At 42.9% G+C, this 23,003-nt stretch overlaps 1 protein-coding gene across 3 annotated transcripts in view; it reads left to right on the top strand.

Moving 5' to 3' along the window:
- The window catches only part of LOC114849387 (eph receptor A7), a 71,962-nt gene that overhangs the window by 43,723 nt on the left and 5,236 nt on the right, over positions 1-23,003 (top strand). The window contains exons 6-15 of one of the 3 annotated variants that reach the window (XM_029140784.3): positions 10,522-10,646; positions 11,855-12,023; positions 13,508-13,616; positions 15,108-15,163; positions 16,664-16,789; positions 17,242-17,427; positions 17,697-17,758; positions 17,982-18,191; positions 18,911-19,060; positions 22,479-22,672. In XM_029140784.3, the coding sequence (XP_028996617.1) occupies positions 10,522-10,646; positions 11,855-12,023; positions 13,508-13,616; positions 15,108-15,163; positions 16,664-16,789; positions 17,242-17,427; positions 17,697-17,758; positions 17,982-18,191; positions 18,911-19,060; positions 22,479-22,672 (1,387 nt within the window). Of the gene's footprint in view, positions 1-195; positions 8,916-10,521; positions 10,647-11,854; positions 12,024-13,507; positions 13,617-15,107; positions 15,164-16,663; positions 16,790-17,241; positions 17,428-17,696; positions 17,759-17,981; positions 18,192-18,910; positions 19,061-22,478; positions 22,673-23,003 lie in introns of those variants that run through there. The other 2 variants (XM_055506245.1, XM_055506244.1) reach the window with 2 other exon arrangements.

Genomic DNA, 23,003 nt, shown 5'->3' with positions numbered 1-23,003 from the left:
AGTCATGAGTGTTTGTGTTCTGCCGTCTGGTTCCCCTCACAGGCCGCCACGTTGCCTGTGCATAAAGAAGACATCAACTGAGCTTAGGGCAGACAGATGAGTGATACAACAGCTCACCGCTGATGACAGAAACAAAAAAGTCAATCCCTAAAACGGCAGTCACTAAGTAGGCTTTTGTGCAATCTTTTTTTGCAGCCGCACGGCGTCTGGCTGGAGGCCTGTCTGGAGTGTCTGGCCCGAGTGTTACTCATCACGAGTACGGCTGCCAGCATCAGGCCGTCCCCTTGATTACAGGGCTGCTGCTGAGTCAAAGGCTGGGCATTCCAGGCTTATCCCTTATCACCAGGTGCATTTACTCTGGCTATGCACTGCTCGATTTCCTGCAGATCCACTCAATTGACTCGAGCCGAGTGTGCAGTCAAATGAGCTCCGTGCTTCTTATGTAGGGCCGTTATCACCATCCAGTTTCTGTTTTCACAAGCAGAATGACGTGTTGCTAGGCGGAGCTTGGAAAGGATTTTATGCATCATTGTGAGACTGGAAGATGATCATATTCTGTACTGTACCTCTTGGATGGAATCTAAACATCTAACATCAAGGGGATCAGGACTCTGTTTCACAGCTGCCTTCTTTAGCTTGTCATTCTTTACATTCAGTCAGTCACAAAAGTAGTGACCTTATTCCATGTATGGTTTTCTGGCATTATCTAGGGTTTTCAACACAGAACGTGGCAAATAATATACCAGTCATAATTTCCTTTCTGAACCAGGGCAGCAGAAAACGCCCCAATAGACACACAAAGTGCAAGAAGGCAGAATTACAGGAACAAATACACACATTTTTTAAGGGGAATTGTGAACTGGTGGAAAGTCTCACACGCCCTTGTTTTGTTAAAAGCCAAGTTGTACCCTCATTGTGCATTTACAGTACATAAGTAACATAAGTAACGGACATTAAATCTGCTTTTACAAATGGTGAAAGGGTTTCATTCTCCACGAACCCCTTGTCACCGGTTTCATCTTTATAGACCACTAACTGTAAGAGGCTTTCTGGTAAAGGCTTATTTAAGTGCATGTAAACACACTGATTGATCTTGTTTTTTGTCTGTCACTCTGTATTTACAGCTTGAAACCACTAATGCATGTTAAGGTTGGTTAAATAATAGATATCAAAAAGCAATTAGTGACATGCATGCAGAAGAAAACAGAGAAGATGCAGAGGAGATGATTCAGTAGTTTTGCAGCCATCACGAGGCCTCTATGACTGGATGCTTCCTAGATGTTCAATCACTTTGACTTTTGGAAATATAACATCTCCAAACTCCAACCTGTTGTTGAACTAGACAAGCTTGGAATATGTGGCTGCCACTTCGTCTGGCACGTTACTAAACTTCTTGACAGATTTAAGGTGCTGGGCAACAATGGCAGCCGTCCTGCACCTTACATGACTGTCCACAGTGGCATGAGCAGTGCAGGCTCCAGCACTTGTCAGACTTGTCTAAGTTTTTCAACTGATTTGCTCGGATGGTGTGTTGGAGAGTTGCTAGATCTCCTGGCAATCAGCAGTGAGCTTGACTAGACTGCTCTGTGCAAAATTACAGAGGCGGATGGAAGGGTCCTGGACTTGAGTTCCCTGAGATGGAGCCCGTCCAAAACCGTGATTAAAGAGCATATGAGCACTGATTAATACAGTATGATCATCTCCATGATGACAGAGGTATTTCTATAATAAATGAATGCTGATGATGCCAGCCTTGAGTGATCATATGTCCCTTCCTTCTGCACCAGACACCAGAAGTGCTTTTAATTTGAAAATCTGAATAGTGCTCATGTCGATTGCCAAACATTGGATTTTTGCTTGGGGAAGAGCAGCGTTAGGAGTAGCTGTCACACATAAATGTGACTATAGAGGCTAAACCTCAAATAATAGCAGCGCCTCAGGATCCTGACCCATTGTGCACCATCAGGCATCAGCACACTGCGTTTTGTGAATTATCTCACTTATCAATCCACATGGAACTCAGATGTTCAATCAGGGCTTTATGCTGGAACGCGAGGCCCTCGGGATGTGCTTTGACATTTAAAGGAAGCAGAGAAGTGGAAGGTCGTTCGCCTGCTTAGTAGCTCCAGTAAATATCCACAGTTGCTGCACCGGGCCCTTGTCATAATCAACGCTGTGCCTTTTGCGCTCTGCGGTCTTTGTTTTATTAAGATAAATGATAAAGCCACGGTGTGTGCGCACAGATATTCCTGTTTAGCCTGCGTGTGTATTTGAAAAGACATGCCTTGCAGCGGCGTGTAGCAGAAAGGTCAGCGAGGCAGTGGATAAGCAAAGCCAAGCGTGTACATTATTACAAGTACCACAGCTTTCATAGCTCACCGGGCCGGTACCTGTTTGCCCGGCTTCCCGGGTGCTGAGCTAGATGCAGCATTAGAACACAGCTCGCCACCAAAAAGAATTGGGACAAGAATTTTTATGACTGGTTGAATTGTGCCCATCTCAGGAAATTAAGCAAGTATGAGGGAGGATCTCAAGGTGTGTGTTCCAAAGCCAGGTTCTAGGTGGGATTTGTGTAGGTTCAGCTAGAAACGTCCTGCGAGCACAAAGCCCTCGGAGCCTTTCCTCTGTAAGTCTGTCGGTTATTTCGAGCAGCCTCCCTGAAATGAGTCGGCACCTCAAAGCATTTAGCTTCAATGCACCACTGCACCTTACATCACATTACAGGCTGCACACATGGTGGCCCGCTGTGTGTAGTCACAATAATTAAGAAAGGCAGAGCAAGTCAACAAATGTTCTTATTTGGCAGGCTGGAATGTTTATTACAAATAACTGGGACACGTGTTTCTTTCAATTTCATGTGTGTGGTACATAGAGTTCACGCTTTTGGCACCATTAAGCTCCAGAAAAGAAGGCTTTATGTCCCGTGGCATTGTTCCTCAGCTCTTTCTGCTGCTCCCCATCTGTCCAGCTAATCACTATGACCTTCTCCAACATGACCAGGAAGAAACTACAAATTACACTTGGCATTATGAAAATACATATGAGCTGACTGCTTGTCAGATTTGCCTCGCTGCTTGTGTTTTATTACCTGCAGGAAAAGCAAAAATAGCAATCATGCCTTTGAAATAAGAATAAAGCCACAGCCGTAGACAATGAATCATCACATGCACCCCTGAGCACCACAGAATTTAACCTGAGCCTTCAAACGATGTTGGGTCCAGCCAGATTTTAATACTAAAATCTGTCTAAATCTGTGGGGTAATAATTTAAAGGATATTGACCATTTATTTACAAACAGTCGAATCAGTTCAGGCTTCACAACAACTAGCATCCAGGTTACTATTATCTGTAGAATGAGATCTAGTAACCCAACTAACCCAAATAACCCAAAGTATATTAATATTTGGGGTTATTTGAATTAGTTGGGTTATTTCTGTGAAATCAATATCAGTTTCACGTCTAAATATTCTGGTTGAATTGTAAAACACACATGCACAGATACTTGTGGACAGAATGCTTGCTTGCAGATTGTTTTGTCTACATAGTAACATTGTGTCAGCGTATATTAGGACTAGATATGGAGTCGCATTAGTGTTGTGTTGGTTTTATAAAAGACCTTTTTATCTGGTGTTCTTTGAAAATCACTTATACGTGAATCTGTTTAACAATAAAGGATGCGTTTGAGTCCTGAGCATGATGCAGACATCATTTCAGCATTACTGCCGTTTGGTCATGTAAATTTAAGCCATGGCACATTGGAGTTGAATATTCGTGCCCTGCATGAAATAAATATAGCTATTTCAGACTGACTTGAAGAAATCAGTGAGTGTGCTAAGAGCTGATGATGATAGGCTGCCAGCACTGCTCCCTAATTTGGACACTGACACAGGAAAGCTGAGTGCTCCTTCAATAAGTGGGGTCCCTGCTGGCTCAACAATTATGTAACAAAGCTGACCAATGATTACTGCATCTGTTCCAATACCACACCACTGTGGGTTAAAGCCAGCTCCCTGTCAGGAGGCATTGGAGGGGCAATCATGCACAGTGTGCCTTGTGTTGTGCATGTCAGAATGCAATTTTCCCCCCACCAACCTTCCTCTGTGATTCTGACTCCTGGCTTCACAGTCGTACACAGGGCTATACTTAAGCTGTTAGGTGTTGTTGATGCACTCAGCAAATCACACAGCAATGGAAAAAAACATATACTTGCCCAAGTGCAGGGACAATTCAAGGAGGGATTCTATTAACAGCGGAAATTCTCATCGACATTTATTGCTCTTCCTTTATGACTAAACAAATTCCACCATATATATAAGCACATCTCCATAGATGTCCCTGTTGATTGTTGGTGAGCAAAGGCTCTGAAGAGAATAAAGAAAATCAGACTTAACAGCTTCTCTTCTGAACCAAGGATCCAATATGAACGTATTGTATGATAGTAAATAATAAAACAATGTGGTGGTGAACATGCTGTGTGTCCTATAGAATGTGCAAGATCCAACCTACTGTAGACCTCCTTCAAGTCCTTCCTGCATGGCCGCTAAAGGTTTCCCTGCCTCGCCTGCTACTGTTATGTACTAAATTCAGTAGGTTTTTCATCCTCTTCCAGGCTCTTTAAAGATTTTTTATACAGCTTTGATGTGTCTGCTACTGGTTAATGTGCCAGAACTCTATCGTCATAAGCGACACCTTGATGACAAATAGAATATTAAAGCCAGTGTCCTCACAATAAGAAGTGCCACAAGGAGAGTCACTGACAGATCAGCATTGCCTTTTGCTCCCTGTTCCAGTCTAAACAAAGGTGTCATGACAGTGAGTGGCGGAGGCTGGAGAAGAGATGTTCCAGGCGGTGTGTCAGTGCCAACTCTGCAGACCAAGAGCAAAGAAAGTTGTCCCACAAACTTTGACAGGTCCCCTGACATTCATGGGCGCTCGGCTCTGCTATTGTACCTCACCGCTCACTCAGTGACTCAGAGGATGTACTCCTAAAAGTAAAGAAGTAAACAGTCGCCAGAGGGAATTCTGCTTTTAAATCAGGTACGCTCAAGGTACATTGCCCACTGAGTGGATGAACGGTCTTAAGAGCTAAGCTGTAAGATAGTCTCAGTCTGGGCAGGTGGAGTGTGCCTGGTTGGCCGATAGCATCCAGCCCCACACACACGCTTGCAAACAAGGAGAGGATTACAGGAGAGCAGGAGACTGGGTCAGAGTGGGCTGAAATGTGGAGCCACATTTGAAGCCGCCAACCTGTAATTCTCATCTCAACTCCAATGGATTTGTCTTCGTTTTCTGCAGAAGTTGTTTTTTGCATGAGCGAGACATGAATAAATTTTGTCTATTCAAATACAAATATCAAAATATGCATAATAAGAAATGTTGCTCATAAGCTCATAAATAATAGACAAAACTTCCAGGATTGTGGTACTTAGTGTGTTTTGGAGCAACAGCTCACTGGGACCAAACGTCAGAACACCTTTTTTTTGCTTCACTCTCTATCTGCTATCGGAGTCACAACATCATGTTGCAGTAATCTCGATTATGTCATACCTCGTTAGTGTCAGCCGGGCCAGGACCAAGCTGTCACCAGCCGTTTTTCCACAGACCGCTGGAGATGATGGCTTTAAAGCCCCAAAGTCTCATAACAGCACTTCCTTGAACTGTAAAAATTCATGTCTGCAGCAGCTGAACTGACCTATACAGTATGCTAAATGCATCAATAGCTGCCATGCTGTGTGTAAATGACTTAATCTGATAGAGAGCAAGACCAGCAGGATTTAAAGTGTGTTAACATAGATTACAAAAAACCTGCACAGCCATTCGATGGGAAAACAGCAGATTATTTATGCATCAGTTGTTTTTATTCAGCATATATTAGCTGCCATACCAAAACTCCAACATGTTCTAATATGTGCACAGTTCACTTCCTGATCCATTTGATATTATAGGTTTAGAGTTGTTTTTGTGCTCATATTGGGCCCAGAGGATTTTTCAAATTACTCTCAATTAGATTGCCTTTTCAAATGAAAAACCTGTTAAAAACCTTTAAAACACTGTTAATCATCCACAATCCTGTGCACGTCAACACAGATGGTGCCGTAGGCGCTAAGGCACAGCAGCACATGTTGCAAACAGCAGTAATTAATATATGCGTTTATAGCGTTGCTACGGTCCATGAGGTGAGCGCAGAGGCAGAAAAAGATGCTTATGCAATGAACTGGCTCTGCTCGGCTTTTTGCCTCAGAGTCGAATCACCCCGCTGAGTGAAAGAAGAGGATATTAAAAATGCACTGTCTAATGTATTCATAAGATTCAAATGCCAAGCACGGTGATGAATGGTTTCTGGATCAGTAGGCTTTACAGAAGAAGGTTTTTCAGGGTCACTAACACATTTTCTAATATTGCCAAATGAATGCACAAATGCCTCTCCAAGCAGTTCCTTTTAAGGCTGCCATAACAATTATAGGATTTCCTCAATGATAAGCCCCACAGGTATGTTAAAAGTCTGAGGGCTGCTGCCTGCCTCTGGTCTCCTTCGTATCAAGTCAGTCATTAATGACTGTCGCCGTGCTGATCTGTGGCAGAGAGAGGGAGACGCGTTAACCTGCTCTGCTCTTCTGCTCAGAGAAACGGCGAGAGAGCGGCTGCAGCCTTTTCATTCTGGTCTCCCCCTTCCGGGAATCGCCATTTAGCTCAATGAATGCTGGGTCTTCTGATCTGGTGCTCTCTGTGTCAACATAGGGCCTCGGCTCTCAGTCACCTGTGGCAGCGGCGCAGCTACGTTCGCAGAACAAACGGGGGTAAAAGGGGCAGCTCTGATGCCTGAGCCTGTGTCACACTCTGGAGGCAGAAGGAGCAGTGCGGGAATGTTTGTGACTAACGCTGCTTGTATCACCAGTGTACAGCTGAAGGCTTGATCACATGCATGTGACGTATGATGGCACACGCTGACAGGAAACAAGGGGAGAAAGAAGCAGGGCCATGAGATGCAACCCAGCGTGTGACGTGGTGTAGCCGTACAGCTGTCAGTGTGCTCCCTGTGATCAGTGTCGCTCAGCTCGTACCTCAGTCTTAACTTTCTTTTCTAAATCCTCAATTTTGAATCCTTTTTAGTCCTGCACATGGAGATGACATATTTCCTAATCATATACTGAGGGGAAGCATTATTAAATTAACATTTACATTTGTTCGTTCCCCTGAAAATGGCAAAATGTACATTTTTAGGACTAAAGTGACTAAGCTGACTTTGTCTCCAATCGCTTAGAAGACTATGACGACTGTTGTGTATCATTATTAGTGAAGTTAGTTAATAATCTGAGTTCATGAGGAGGATAAGCGTTTTAGATTAAGGTTCCCAACATTGTTACACACTGTCTCTGCACATTCAGAATAGAACAACGTCTGCAGTGAATGCAGTAAATCAGAAGAGTGCATGTTTCAGGGATTGTGGTATAAAAAGAAGCTAAACTGGATGAAGTTAACTAACTGCTTGTAGTGGAAGTTGTCTTTTTGACCGGCCTACTTTGGTGAGAACAAGACTTTGTTTCTGTGTTTTGGGTGAATTATGAGGGGCCATGTCACAACAGCAGGCTTCTGATAGGGTCTTCAGTGTTGCTGTCATGTTCATTATCACTGCAAATGCTGATGAGACCTAATGAGATTTTAATCCAGTCCGAACCATTAGTGGCAGGTCACCTTAAAACAATCCAGGGGCAAGCTGCATTAGTACTGAAGAGGTCCGCTGCCACTGGGTCACTGAGCATTCCTTGTCCAGCTAGACCCAGTGTGTCTCTTGCTGGTCGCTGTTTGGTATCAAAGAAGGATCTCTGCCACTTGACTTAGGGTTGATTTAGCAAAATGGCAACAGATAACTACAATCCTTCATGTACATGTTGTGCTGTATCTGTAAATTGCACAAGATGAGCTAATTATCCTTTTTTGAAAGCACTTTGTGGAAACACCCAGGAAACAAATTAACAAACAAGCGGCTTTTACCTGAGAGTTCACGTCGCTCTCAGGGCGGCTTTTCAGACTTGCTTAGACGTGTTAATGAATTCGCTTTGCCCCAAAGGCAACATGAGTCACCAAGATTTCTCCATATGTTTGCTCCCTTCATATACAGTATATAGTGCAAGTTTGCTGTAAGCGCATTTACTGAAAGCATCGTCTCCTCAGAGCGAGGATTAGTAATCCAAAAAGCTTGGCTTTCGAGGCCCCACTGGAGTTTTTAGGAAAAGTGCTGGTGATTAGAATTAAGATGATGAGTATATTGATGTAAAGATAATGTAGGCTAATGACATAAGCAGCAAATCCTGCAGACCTACAGTAGTGGCAGCCTCTGGTGCCAGTTATGAAACTTGGCAAGACATGAAAAAAGGTTTTTCAGGTGAATTAAAAAATAATAATATAAAAATAAAAACATTTACATCTGCAAATGTACACAAAAAAAGTTACACAGTTGATCATCTCCTAAGCTCAGTTGGAGCTTAACGTCGGACATCGGGATGTCATTCGGGCTCGAGAAATGTGGGAGGATGGTGACAAAGAGAGGCAAGGTAATCCACACAGAAGGGGTCTCACTCCCAGAAGGAACAATAGCCGACATTGAGGACAATTACAAGTACCTTGGAATACCACAGGCAAACGGCAACCTTGAACAGGCAACAAGGAATGCGGCAACAGCCAAATACCTCCAACGAGTAAGGCAAGTCCTAAGAAGCCAGCTCAATGGCAAGAACAAATCCCGGGCAATAAACAGCTACGCTCTGCCAGTGATCAGATACCCTGCGGGAATAATAAGGTGGCCAAAGGAAGAGATACAGACCACAGATGTTAGGACACGAAAGCTCCTCACCATGCATGGAGGGTTCCACCCCAAATCCAGCACCCTGAGACTGTACGCTAGCCGCAAGGAAGGAGGCCGAGGACAAGTGAGCGTGAGAGCCACTATCCAGGATGAAACATCCAAGATCCATAAGTACATCAAGGATAAGGCCCCGACAGATGACGTGCTGAGTGAATGTCTCAGGCAGTGGAGAACAGAGGATGAGATGCTGGAAGAGGGACCATCATGGGAGGACAAGCCCTTGCATGGGATGTACCACCGGAACATAACTGAAGTGGCTGATCTCAACAAATCCTACCAATGGCTTGAAAGGGCTGGGCTGAAGGACAGCACAGAGGCACTCATCCTGGCTGCACAGGAGCAGGCCCTGAGCACCAGAGCCATAGAGGCCCAGATCTACCACACCAGACAAGACCCAAGGTGTAGACTGTGCAAAGAGGCCCCAGAGACGGTCCAGCACATAACTGCAGGGTGTAAGATGCTGGCAGGCAAAGCATACATGGAACGCCATAACCAAGTGGCTGGCATAGTATACAGGAACATCTGCGCGGAGTATGGACTGGAAACCCCAAGGTCAAAGTGGGAAACACCTCCCAAGGTGGTAGAGAACGAGCGAGCCAAGATCCTGTGGGACTTCCAGATCCAGACTGACAGAATGGTAATGGCGAACCAACCAGACATTGTGGTGGTGGATAAAGAGCAGAGGAAAGCCGTAGTGGTGGATGTGGCAATACCAAGCGATGGCAACATCAGGAAAAAGGAACATGAGAAACTAGAGAAATACCAAGGGCTCAGAGAAGAACTGGAGAAGGCTTGGAAGGTGAAGGCCACAGTGGTGCCTGTGGTGATCGGAGCACTGGGGGCAGTGACCCCCAAATTGGAGGAATGGCTACAACAGATCCCTGGAAAAACATCCGAAATCTCAGTCCAGAAAAGTGCAGTCCTAGGAACAGCAAGGATACTGCGCAGAACCCTCAAGCTCCCTGGCCTCTGGTAGAGGACCCGAGCTTGGAAAGGGGATGAGACCACCCGCGGAGGGTGAGAATAGAGAGTTATATATATATATATATATATATATATATATATATATATATATATATATATATATATAATTTCTTGTTCCATCCTGAGACATGATGTGGTATTAATGTTCTAGGATCGGTCAAGTACCACGCGCTGCCTTTGGATATTAGCCCACTGTGTAACATTTAGTAACCTGGATCTCTAGGAGTTAGTGACTACACAGGTTTGTGCTAAATGCAGTGGCACTTACTGTAATCTCAGCAGCCAGACACTTGTGAAATGAGTCATGCCCAAGATCATTTGTGTGCATTAGACTGGTATCAGAGTGTACTCACTTCTCCCCCCTTGAATAGCACTGTCATCAGGCAGGGTAAGCGCCAACCAGGTCTGCTTGAAATGTTCAAATTAAGTGAACTTTATTTGTCATACATGTTCCAGCCTTCCACCGGTTGGGGTGCGGCTATCTTCCACTCTTTGCACCGTAATTGAAATTTCGATCATGAGGCGTAAACATTTCGAAGCATCTCTGTGAATATTCATCAGCTGGTGAGAGCCTTTGGAGTGTTGGCAAAGGACTCGGTGCATATGATTTGCGAATGTGTGTGTGTATCCGGAGATAGTTTGTTCTCCCTATTGACGTGGTCATGTCTTAACAGCTCCCTCCCAGGTCAGCGAGGTGGTGAAGGAGAAAGTGCAGCAGCGCAGCATCCAACTCTCCTGGCAGGAGCCCCACCAGCCCAACGGCGTCATCACCGAGTATGAAATCAAATACTATGAAAAGGTGAGTTTGCAACTGCTAGGTCAGTCTCCTCTCCCACCGTCTCCCAACGCACATGCTCTTTTTGACGACTCTTCATTTTGTGCTTTATCTGCATGCTTCTGTGAGCAGAATTCATAAGTTTCTGAAAGCCCCTCTTTTGTCTCATAATTGCAATAACGAATGAGATGCTCATAAGATTTTAATCAGCCTTCAGCCGCTCAGACTCGCCCTCATGCCACGTTGGTGCACACACAATCCTTGTTACACGTTTGTCATTTCCCCTTCAACAAACGTTGCACCGCTGCCCTGTGTTCCAGCTCAGCGTTTTAAAGCAACGTTATACGGAGCAAATTAAAGGTGGTAAATCAAAGTCAGCATAGCAGCGCTCTGATGCCAGTCCTTCTGGCCACGGACGAATGGGCCTCCTGTGTCACGTACAGTGGCTGTGCTCTGCCCAGCTGTAAAAGTGGAAAATTGGAAACAACCACTGCACCCCTAACAGACCCTGGCATTCCATTTGGGATTTTGCCGAGTAAAACATTTACAGATAAACAACAAAGTACACAATGTGTGCGGCCTGTGCATCCAAATGGATTCCTTGAATTACTAGGTGTTTTCATTTGTTTGTGTTCTGTATGTGGCAACACGGCCAATGACATGCGACTGGGTTTAATTAGTATTAGTGTGAAGCACGATAAAGAAACTAGTTGATTTTCTGTAGGAGAACTATAAATAAGATGTTCTCTAACTATAAGGTCTCAAATGCAGCTAATTTGCAGCTGAATAAATAAAAAACATTGTCACTATTTTAAATTAAATGTCTGCAAGGCACAAACAGCGCTTTTCCATTTAACAGCACATTGTGGCTATTACTTGAGCCATCAGACATTTCACTGATTTGTACTGGTTTCAAGAAAAGAACAACTAAATAGGAACATTTGGAACCAAATAGTGCATTAACCCCACATTTCTTAGAGAACAAAAACTCTGAACCAGACCGGTGAATATGAAATCACTCACCTGGTGGAAGTTTAGTGAGTTATTTTACCATTTTAACACAGGCCACATTTTGCAGTATTAACAGTAACAGTATTAACTGGATGTACTCAGGGCACACGGCTGTAACATACAGTTTAGTCATCTGATTTGGGGTAAAAGATTTATTCATGCATTTATTCATGTATTTATTAATGTATTAATTAATTCACTCATTCATTCATTCATTGCAGGATCAGAAGGACCGGATCTATTCCACAGTGAGGTCCAAGTCCACATCGGCCACAGTGAATAACCTGAAGCCGAGCACGGCCTATGTGTTCCAGATCAGGGCCTTCACTGAGGCTGGATATGGCAGCTACGGCCCCAGACTGGAGATAACCACCAAGGAGGAAACCACAGGTAGGAGGTGACACATGCAAAAACATGTTCCATCAATACTTCTTTATTTTGGTAACTAGTACTAGTTCACAATACACACTAACATAGCAGATCAAGCATGATCAAGGGATCTTTATATATTTAATTGATAATAACGTTAATGTTGTGGTCTTTATGTTCTCCTTTTAGTTCATATTAATTTGAATTTCTATTTGTATCAGTTAAATGATTTTAACGTCAGTCCAGAGCTTTTTCCCAGGAAACAAGGTCCACCAGCGTCCCGACAGAGTCCAGTAGAGGTGTTACATCAGCATCACAGCTGCACAAACTATTAATGTTCCAAGCCACTGTAGTAATAACTCAGTAAAATGATTTGCTTTCAAGCAAAGCAAACACAAATTGCTTTGAAAAATCACTAAGCACAAGGACAAGCTACTGTAGCATCATGAGGATAAACTCATTTAAACCTAATGAGCTGCTATTGCTGCGTGTTCTAGGGAGGCTGCTTGTGTGAGCTGCTTGTGCTGAGCATATAATATCAGTATCCCTGCACAGAACATAGCTTATGACTATTGGAAGGTTTGCTTCTATGACTCTAAAGCTGCTGTTTATCAACTGGGCTTCTGAAATGTTGAGTGACACTGGTCCTGATGCTGAGGACCAAGTTGTACTTATCCTTATTTAAGGAATAATAAATAAAACTGTATTGCATTTATTTTCTGATTTGTGATGACCCGCATTTATTTCTCTTTACTTCGGAGCCTTAGCATCCAGCCTGCTTTACCCACCTTGCATTTAATATTCCTGCATCAGAGGACACAGTATTAATATATGGTATATGCAGCTTGCTTCCTATTGATAAGGTAAAAGTGTGTGTCTCAGTCCAGAAGTCCCTGACAAGCGCTGAACACCTCCAGTTTCCTCGTGCGACATGCTGGTGGAGACAGAGAATTCGAGCACGGTGAAGGCTGATTTAGGAGCAGCTATTGTAACATAACTCCACCTTTTATCCTGCTCCCTCCTCAGACAGGCCACAGAGCAAATTCCCTTCTCCTTGAAAGCATTTATACAGTGACGATCCAATTTGATTTAAAAAATGCATCAATGTCCAAGCGCTCACACAACTCAGTATCTGTATAAGATGCCGTGCTACAGTAAGCCGGTCTCGTCAGTTTGTCAGCGCGGGCCGTGAGAGCTCAGAATGGGAAACAATCCAACCTGAATGTGTCTTTGTTTGAGATGAAGGGCATCGGCGTTGCCGTCTGGGACTATTAAGCCCACTTTCTGAAACAGTAGAGCCGTGTGTATAAGAAAGGCTCAAAAATAGAAGCGTCCCTCCTCCGCTCTCTCGGAGGGAACGAGAGGAGCGGGTTATCAATCTTCACAGCGCTTACTGGGCTCAATTATGTTCTGTAGATTGTGGCCTTTGATGTGCTGAAGCTAACACTGAGCACTTTTTGTTTCTCTGCATGTCTGTCTGTGTCGGTGTGCGTCCGTCTCATCAGCTGCAATTGTCTCCAGCGAGCAGAACCCTGTCATCATCATAGCGGTGGTGGCCGTTGCAGGGACCATCATCTTGGTGTTCATGGTGTTCGGCTTCATCATTGGGAGAAGGTACGCTCTTGCGGGCCCCATTGACTCTCCGCTCCTGTGAGTCTGCGCATGTCAATTAGCCTTTCTGTCACTCACAGGCCTCCACGCCTGTGGAGTCATCACATGCACACACACACGTGCACCCATCGTCTCATGGCATGCTGTGCTAATGGATTGTTATGCATCAGATATTTTCTGTCAAGTCCCGACTACATCCGTCAACCGTTTCTGTTGAGCCATTATGAGACAAACCCTTCGAAGCTCCAAGCTTCCTGTTACAGTCACCATTCTCATATACTTAATTTTTGTTTCCATCTGCAGACAGACCTTGCTACTTTGCTTATAGTGGAGGCGTCAGCAGAATAAGTGCAAAATTATCATTCATATTAAGCCTCAGAATCAGTAATTTTGAACCAATATAATTGAAAAAAGAGAAACAGAAGCAGCAGAAGATTTGAACGACCACTCATTTTTCCAGCATGTCTTCCCACAGCGTCAGATAACACCTCTTCTCTTTAGCGTCTCATGTTGAAGTGTCAGGCGTCGTTATTTGGGGATGATTATTTGGGGGGCCCTGACAACACGACTACAACATTACAACCATGGCGGCTTACACAAAGAAAACAGGGAAAGAAATGTTGAGCTAAACACTCTGTAACATAGCGAGCTTGTTAATTTGGTTTGGTTTTTACCAAATATAGGAGAGAGTTGTTTTTACAATGGATTTTGGATTTTTTTCTACATCATCAGACTGTTTTATCCTTTGCCAACATCTGCAGTGTGTCCACAGAGAGAGGTAAAGAGAGCAAAGAGAGGACGCGGATTAAATATTAAATAAGGGATTTGTTTGGCTGCATCACATATGGAATCCGGGTATTTTAGCAACTTGGATCCAAAATCACAATGCATCTTTTCAAAGATTTTTAAGCCCTGTAATTAAATGGTGCTGTTTCACGGAGATGTAATATTTGCTGTGGATAATATACAATTATCTAATTCAAACATAGCCAAACACTTTCACCATCATTATACATCCAGCCTGCATCATCCAAGTGGCAAAAGCATCACTCGAGTCAAGTGTTTGTACGCCGTGTATCCCTTTCGTTGGTTTTCATTTAGGAATACTTGCACCCAGTTCAGACATGAACCAACACAACCAGGCTTGTAAATAAAGTCATTTAAATAGTTAAACAGAGACCTGCTGCACACACATGTTCGTCGTTCAGTATGTCTTTGTCCATCAGCTGTGTTTTATTCCACCTTCCCAAGTCTTTTCCCTCCATTTGCTCTGGAGAGTCTGCTTGCTGTGTTACAGAATTGCATGCTCTTCCTGCGTCTTTTGCAGGCTATGCTCTTGGGCTTACAGCTCCCGTGGTGCGGCTGGGTTTTTTCAGAGATCTGTCATGCACGGCATTAGCCGCGGCATAAAAAGTCTTATAAATTAGGGCGTTTATTTTTTCCACACAATCAGTTGATTCCGCCACTCTGCTCCCTTCCTCCCCCCCGGTGCAGGCACTGCGGGTACAGCAAAGCAGATCAGGAGGGAGACGAGGAGCTCTACTTTCAGTGTAAGTGTTCGCATTCATCATTATCATCATCACACATTCTCACACTCACATAGATACTGTAGGTATATGCACAGAGAGAGAGACATTCCAGGCGTGTCATAGTAAACAGGAGGGGTTTCTTAAAACCTGTTAGCACCTGCAGGAGTGACTCTTTTATGCACTTCATCTGATTTGATTCAAAACTGGAAACAATCAGGTTACCATCTGCTGCTGATTGGCTAACTGAGTCTCTGGAAATGAAGAAGTCAGAACTACTAACAGCTGTCAGTGCAGAGTAAAGGGTCGATTTGTGAGTCAGTGTAAAAGCTTCAGCAAGCGACAAGCACGTTTGTGTTGTTTGCTTTGTCATGGATGGTTTTTCCAGGCATCTTCTATCAGCGAGAGTTTTTTGCACTGATACACAAACCCCTAATGATGCCTCTGGAGCTGCAGCAGCAGACAGCTTCCCCAAGTGGAGCTGTAATGATCCGCACTGTAGACGAACTGCTGATTTGGAAACAAAGGGTCAGTGGTGCCACAATGCATACAGCTAGAGCACAGGTTGGCTAATACTAAGCACCTGACAGACACAGCTCAGCAGCTCACAGGTCGCACCTGCTGAAGAGAAAACACAAAGGCTACTGTCGAGCTTAATGGAGGCATCTGCCACGCAGTGTCAAATGACAAGAGGCTGTGAGGACGACAGAAGCTAGATAGTGCACAAATTCTACTTGTAGACCCAATTTGTCTGGCATGTAGCGGCAGGGAAGTCGTGATAAGACATCTTCTATCAGATCTGGTGACATCTTGGATGGACGAAGCAATTATGGGAGCAAGTGGAGGGAAATCTCAGCTGCCAGCATCCCCCGTGCTGTAGCACAATGCATTTGTTGTGTTCAGTCTGTTGGGATTGTCCAGTAGCCGTCCTGCCATACAGAAGATGAGAGTCTCTGTCCTCCAGTGAGCATCCAGTTCACATGGTGGTCAGTGTATTTAACAGTCATATAATCTCAGTGATTTGCTGTTAGTATGGAGCACTGTGCAACCTAATAATAACCTCATCTCTGGCATTGGTCCAACCTTGTTTGTTCTTGTTGTGCTATTTCCTGCAAACTGCTTCTTAGTGCAGTTCAGGTATATATTTCTAAATGTTTTGGTTTTATGGAGGCTTTATATGTAAATAATGTGATCTAATTTCAAGTCTTGGTGGTTTTAATCATTGTTAATAATAAGAAGAATAAGAATCTGGTTATTCCAGCCCCACATAGTAAGTAGGACAACCTTTTTTTCTCATTCAGATGAAATGAGTCTCAGCTTCAGCAAGCTGACAAATAATGGCAGCCTCAGAACCAAATAAACAACTAAACATTTTTCAAAATCTAAAATCTTCTGCTTCTACAACCCTTTTGACTCTGACTGCTGTTCAGCGGCTCCTGCTAAACCATTGACCTTAGTAATCGTTTTCCTGTCAACTTCCTGCGCATGTTTAATCACAAATGTAATCCTCTTGCCTTTTTACAGTCAAATTTCCAGGCACCAAAACTTACATTGACCCTGAGACGTACGAGGACCCAAACAGGGCTGTCCATCAATTTGCCAAGGAGCTGGATGCGTCCTGCATTAAGATCGAGCGGGTTATTGGAGCAGGTGAGCCCATCCTCTGTCTCACAGCTCTAGGTGTTTAGTCACTTCACACTACCATATATCACAGTGACAGGCAAATATTTACACCTTGAGGAGGGACTCAGCTTTATGCAGTGTATTGACAGGGCAATTGCAAAGAGGAAAAAAAAGCTTATTGCAATTAATGTCTGGGTTGGGTCTGGTCGTCGCAGTTGCACAGATTCCTGCAGCTGAGAAACTGCTGCCACATGGGTTTTCCAGAGGCGGTCAGTGACAGCGCCTCCGCATTTCCAGCGTGTCTTATTTAGGTCCTGGTTACACTCCTCTGAGTATAACGAGATATCCCACTCCAATTTGTATTCCACCACAACACAGCAGCTTTGTCTTAAAAAACGCACTAATAAATTTGACACTGTGAAGCATTCGATTTTCTCGTTCTTAACTGCGTTACTCACCAATGGCTTTACCACACACAGGAGAGTTTGGGGAGGTGTGCAGCGGGCGGCTAAAGCTGCCTGGCAAGCGAGATGTTTCAGTCGCCATCAAGACTTTAAAAGTGGGCTACACGGAAAAGCAGAGGCGGGACTTTCTGTGTGAGGCCAGTATAATGGGACAGTTTGACCATCCCAATGTGGTGCATTTGGAAGGAGTCGTGACAAGAGGTAAACACGTTCAGCCCATGTTGACGTCATGGAACATTAATACGCGTGATAATATTTGATAAGGAGAATAAATTAGCCACACTTGCTGTTTTCTTATTTGGACAATGTAATAAAAACAACAGATGGTAACTTTTAATTAAAAGCCAATTAAACACAGCTAAAAATAACTTAGAAGCTGTTTCAGTGTTTCTTATTTAGCAAGCAAAAAACATCAAGGTATCAATTATTTACCTTTTCTATTGTTTTATTTTGTCTTTTTTTTTCTGCAGGAAAGCCAATCATGATCGTCATCGAGTACATGGAGAACGGCTCATTAGATGGTTTCCTCAGGGTGAGTATCACCTTTGAAAGACACGAGGCTCAAAGCAGCAACTTTTCTTTACATTTTCTGGAAAGTTTCCCGAGGAGCAGAGCACATTCTGCAGTGGTTGGCATCTGTGCGTTGCATAAATATTACAGTAGAAAGCTTGTGGTGGAGCTGCTGTAATGCTGTGACCTACATTTCTTTCGTGGTCAGAGGAGATGAGATAGCCTGTGTTCTTCCGCCATTTCAGAAGCACGATGGCCAGTTCACAGTCATCCAGTTGGTGGGAATGCTCCGGGGCATAGCAGCAGGAATGAGATACCTCTCCGACATGGGATACGTCCACCGAGATCTGGCTGCGCGGAACATCCTTGTCAACAGCAATCTCGTATGTAAGGTGTCTGACTTTGGCCTGTCAAGAGTGATAGACGACGATCCAGAGGCTGTCTACACAACAACTGTGAGTCAATTAAAAAGGCTTGCTCCCTTCACCCTGAGACAAGTCTGAATTTACTAATCAAGTTACAGCCTGCGCATGAAAATAGAGCAGAACTGTGGGGAGTGTTTGTCAGCAAGTTTTTAAGTTCCCACAAGTAAAACTAACTCTTATAGGTTCTCTTATACATATAAGATGTGATCAAAATAATAAAAAATATATCAATATATAATATAATATTATATATTATATAATGTTATAACATAACAATTCATGAGATTGTTACATGAATTTGAATTGTCAATCAGCTTTGAGTTCACATATAGCTTTGTATAAAATACGAAAATGAGATCAAAACACAAATATATTTTGCAATAGGTTAAAAAGTGGAAATAAATAACAAATCAATAGGAGACAAAAAAACATCATTGTCTCTATATTTTTTAAGTTGCCACCAATAATTTGTTACACTTTGTAAATCTGCATGTCTTCTAAGCCACTAAATTAAAAGTAGTTGAATGAGTGATAAGTATTGTTGCTCTACATGAGTAAATAAAGTACCTGACCTTTAAATAATATTAAAAATATAATGAATAAATAAAATATGTGTCAGTGCTTTTACTATACTTAAGTTTTGACCCTGTGTGTGACCTGTTTTTAATAAATATTTTAATTAAATGAATGTAGGATTCCATAAATGTTCAGTAAATCGTTCTCCATTCATCTGCATTTTGCTGAAACAGGGTGGTAAAATACCGGTCCGGTGGACTGCACCAGAAGCCATTCAGTACCGCAAATTCACCTCCGCCAGCGACGTCTGGAGTTATGGAATCGCCATGTGGGAGGTCATGTCCTATGGGGAGCGGCCTTATTGGGATATGTCCAATCAAGATGTGAGTTATTACCTGCTCAAAATGGCATGAAATTAGAGAACAAACGACAACAGATCTGTGCATAAGCTTCAGGTTTATTTCCTATCATTATTGTCAATGAATTAGCTGTGTCAGAGTCATCAGTGATGTCATAATTTGTATTTGTTGATAAGTGTTTATAGGATAAAATGCACCTGCTATTTTATCTGACTAATGCTTTGCAAGACTCATCCGTGTTTTCCCTAACAACACAACCCTTTCCGTTACAACATAGCACATCACAGACAAAACTGTCAGTGTTTGGTCTTTGAGGCATTTCTGTGTGAGTACACTCAGCGGGGATTGTAGTTTGGATTTAATTAGTCCAGAAGTTATACTAAATGCATGCAATTTAAAATGATTTCAATGAGAAAGAGCCCTGAAATGAAAAGGCATAAAATGAAGACTTGAGTCTGACGTTTTTACTTGTAGACTTACAGTAAAAGCACTGAGCATTATGCCACCTTTATAAACTAAAACATTAGTGCATGATTGGATCCATTTTTGGCATGTGGGCACCTTATATATAACATATATTAAAATCTGCTGCCTTGTGTGGATTCAGTTCACTCCTGCTGTACACAGAACATGGCAGTAAGGTGTGGACTGTATCATCTGGGTTAGCAGCATCAACCGTCATAATATTATGTACATGTCAGGATCAATCCAATAAATCCATCAATTCAAGCCTACCACAATACACCCCCTGCTCTTTTACCAGTGTAGCACTGACTGACTGAAAGCTGTCAACAGTGGAATCAGGCCTACTGCTGAGTGCCTGAAGTTTTTCCCATCTTATTACTGGTGTTATGAAACTTGGTACAATACCTGGAATGGGAATTGAGAAGTTTTGTAGCTCTGTAGTTAAATAAGAAAACCGCAGAGTGATAAAACAAATCTAATGTCTAAGACAGAGTATAAGAGTGGTTATACAGACCATTAGCCAGCTGAACTGACTGTGTTGCTCATACTTTAGTCCTCAAACAACACGTGTTTGTATTTTCCTACACCTCTCTTTTAGAAATATCACAGACTGCTGTAATCATTGCCTTGCCCACAGTTCGCTATGTGCTGTTGCCTTTTTTTCGCCAGCTCCCACTGCAGCACCAAACCACTTGTTGCTTTTCCTTATAGTTGGATACTTGACACATTGATTGAGATCTGGTCTGTAGAAGTCTATATGGATGTCAGCATAAAGGTCAGACATAATTAAGATTCTGTGTCTGATTGTACACTCAGATCTTTAAAAGCCTAAAAAGGATTTCTGGACAATAAAGTGGCACATTCGGTTATTTACCATTCTGCTACTTGACAGACATCAATGTCAGAATATCTGTGCTTTGTCAAGATGTCAGCAAGCATCCACTGGGAGTACAGATAGGACTCCATTTGCATTTTTAGCAACATTTTCAGTGTTTCCTTGCATTTTCTCTCCATGACTCATTCTTTTCTGAGGAGTCCTAACAGAAATAGCTGATGAATTTATGTAAACGCGCGAGAGCTCTTTATCCACACAAAAAAGGACAGGGAGTTAGGGCCCAAACTGAAGTGTCCGCTGCACCTTCTGTTCTCACAGCACAGACTTTTAATGAAGTCTGTGCTAAACTGCATGCACGATGCAGAGTGACAGTAGATTAGGTTTATGCATTGTGGAAATGGATTTTCTATTATTTAACAGCAGTGTGTAAATAAAGCCTTTATATTTAGACACATGAAGAGAGAATGACTGTAACCACTGGCTGAGCCTCCAAAGCTCTGGAAGGTCATCAGGTAAACGACAGTTAACCAGAACAGGGACTGGCCAAACACATGCTATCTGCTTAACTGCCTCGCTGTAGCAGGTTTGGACCAACTGAGGAGAAATGTTCACAGTGAGAAATAAAGTGTACTAATTAGTCTGTTTGTCAGGGTCAATACATGATACAAAGATTTAAGTCTTAAGGAGCTAAATAAACCTTCAAATTATAAAAATACCTATGATTAATTGTAAATTATGGAAAACATGACCCAACCAAGACAGACTGTTCAACACAGTATTTCTATTAAACATCCTGTCACAACCTCAGTCAATTACTCCACTATCTAGCCAGTTCCGGTTTTATTTTGTAAACACTTCCTGTTTAGATCCCATATCCAGTCTGACCAGCTTTACTTCCGGCCCTTGTTAACCCCACCTGCACATAATTCAGTAATCAGTAGTTCAGTACTTAAGCACCACCTCTCACCCCAGCACCTTGCCAGATTGTCTGAGTTCATCCCATGACCAGCATTCCAGCATTATCGAGTTTCCAGTTTTCGTGCATGACCTTGTTTGGTACCTTTTTCATTCTTGCCCAGCCTATGATAACCCTGCCTAGCGTGTATGACCTCTGCCGGTTTTGGACCACGTCTTTTGCCCAAGCCCTGTCGGATATCGTTTTTGCCAACCTGTGTATGACCATTGCCTGCCTGACTACGTTCTTATTAAAGCAATCTTTTACTCAAGTATCGCTGTGCATTTGGGTCCTTCCACCATTGAGCCATTGTGACACATCCCTATCAAAATAAGGGAAAAATGAACGTTTTGGGGAGTGATTATTACACTCTGAATCCCTTTAATGGTCACATGCAAAAAATTGAAGGATCCTATATGACTTTCCGTGATATAATTTCTTGGACCATGTCTTCTTTATCCTGCACAATCTCCAACGGAAATGTTGGAGTATTATTTTTTTGACTAGATCCATCTAATTTAATGCCACAATCCCTGTGAAGAGTATCAATGACCTGCACATAAAACATAAATTGATAGATTGACAGTGACTTTCAGAAAGTACTCTTTTCAGACCCTGCCCCCATCTCTAGGGACCCTTAGATGTGAAAGTGAGTGTGAAAGGTTTGTCTATCTTTATGTGGACTATGATGCACCTCTCACTCAGTGACGGCTGGGGTGAGTTCCAGTACAGCCGAAGTGGTTTAGATGGTTGATGGATAGATGTTAATATTGTTATTACTAATATATTTTTTTATCAGATGTTGCTCCAATATCACTGATTTTGATGTTGATTTTTTGCTTCTTTGATTTCCACGAGTATCGAATTTGGTCTTTCTTAATTCCTAATTAGAAAGTTCAAACTTTGTTGAACAGTGTTCTTTTATTATTGCCTTTGTGAATGACCAGACTGCCTCCTGGTATAGAGTTAGATCTACCTTTGACCCACAGTAGGAGAACGCATCATGAAACAATTCTCTAAGTTGCATCTGCCTCTTTGATGTCGATGTCAACTAGGCTGCTACTAAAAGATTGATGGTTTATTAAATTATTGCCGCCAGAGGATAGGAATATAAAAAGTTTGAATCAAGGGTTTTAGAGGTAGATGATGATCAATGTGCATATTAATGATCCACATGCATTTTCTAGGTCATAAAGGCCATAGAGGAGGGATACCGTCTTCCAGCCCCAATGGACTGTCCACCAGGCCTACACCAGCTAATGCTAGACTGCTGGCAGAAAGATAGAGCTGAGCGTCCCAAATTTGAACAAATCGTCGGCATCCTTGATAAGATGATCCGTAACCCCAACACTTTGAAAACCCCAGTGGGAACATGTACAAGGTCAGTGAAGAAAACCTCAAATCAATGATTTTGAAATTTGTTTCTATACAATGCAGAGTTCTTGCTTTTATTCCAGCGCATTAGTGGATGATCCAAACTGTCCAGTAGATGATTTAGCCACTGTGGTTCACAGATGAAAGATAAATCCAGGGAAATCAATTTCCCAAAGCAGCTTCCATGGCTTTATGGTCAATAACGGGCCTTTTAAATCAATCTCTATAATGACTTGTGGTACTTCAGAGTGCAGTGGGGGCTCTAGACTCTATGCTGACGGCTGTCAAACGGCTTCTGTTTGCAGTGAGAACATACAGCACAAGACTGGGACTTTGAA

Source organism: Betta splendens, chromosome 24 (genome assembly GCF_900634795.4).
Source record: "Betta splendens chromosome 24, fBetSpl5.4, whole genome shotgun sequence".
Lineage (NCBI taxonomy): Eukaryota > Metazoa > Chordata > Actinopteri > Anabantiformes > Osphronemidae > Betta > Betta splendens.
This window is presented reverse-complemented; position numbering and strand designations above follow the sequence as displayed.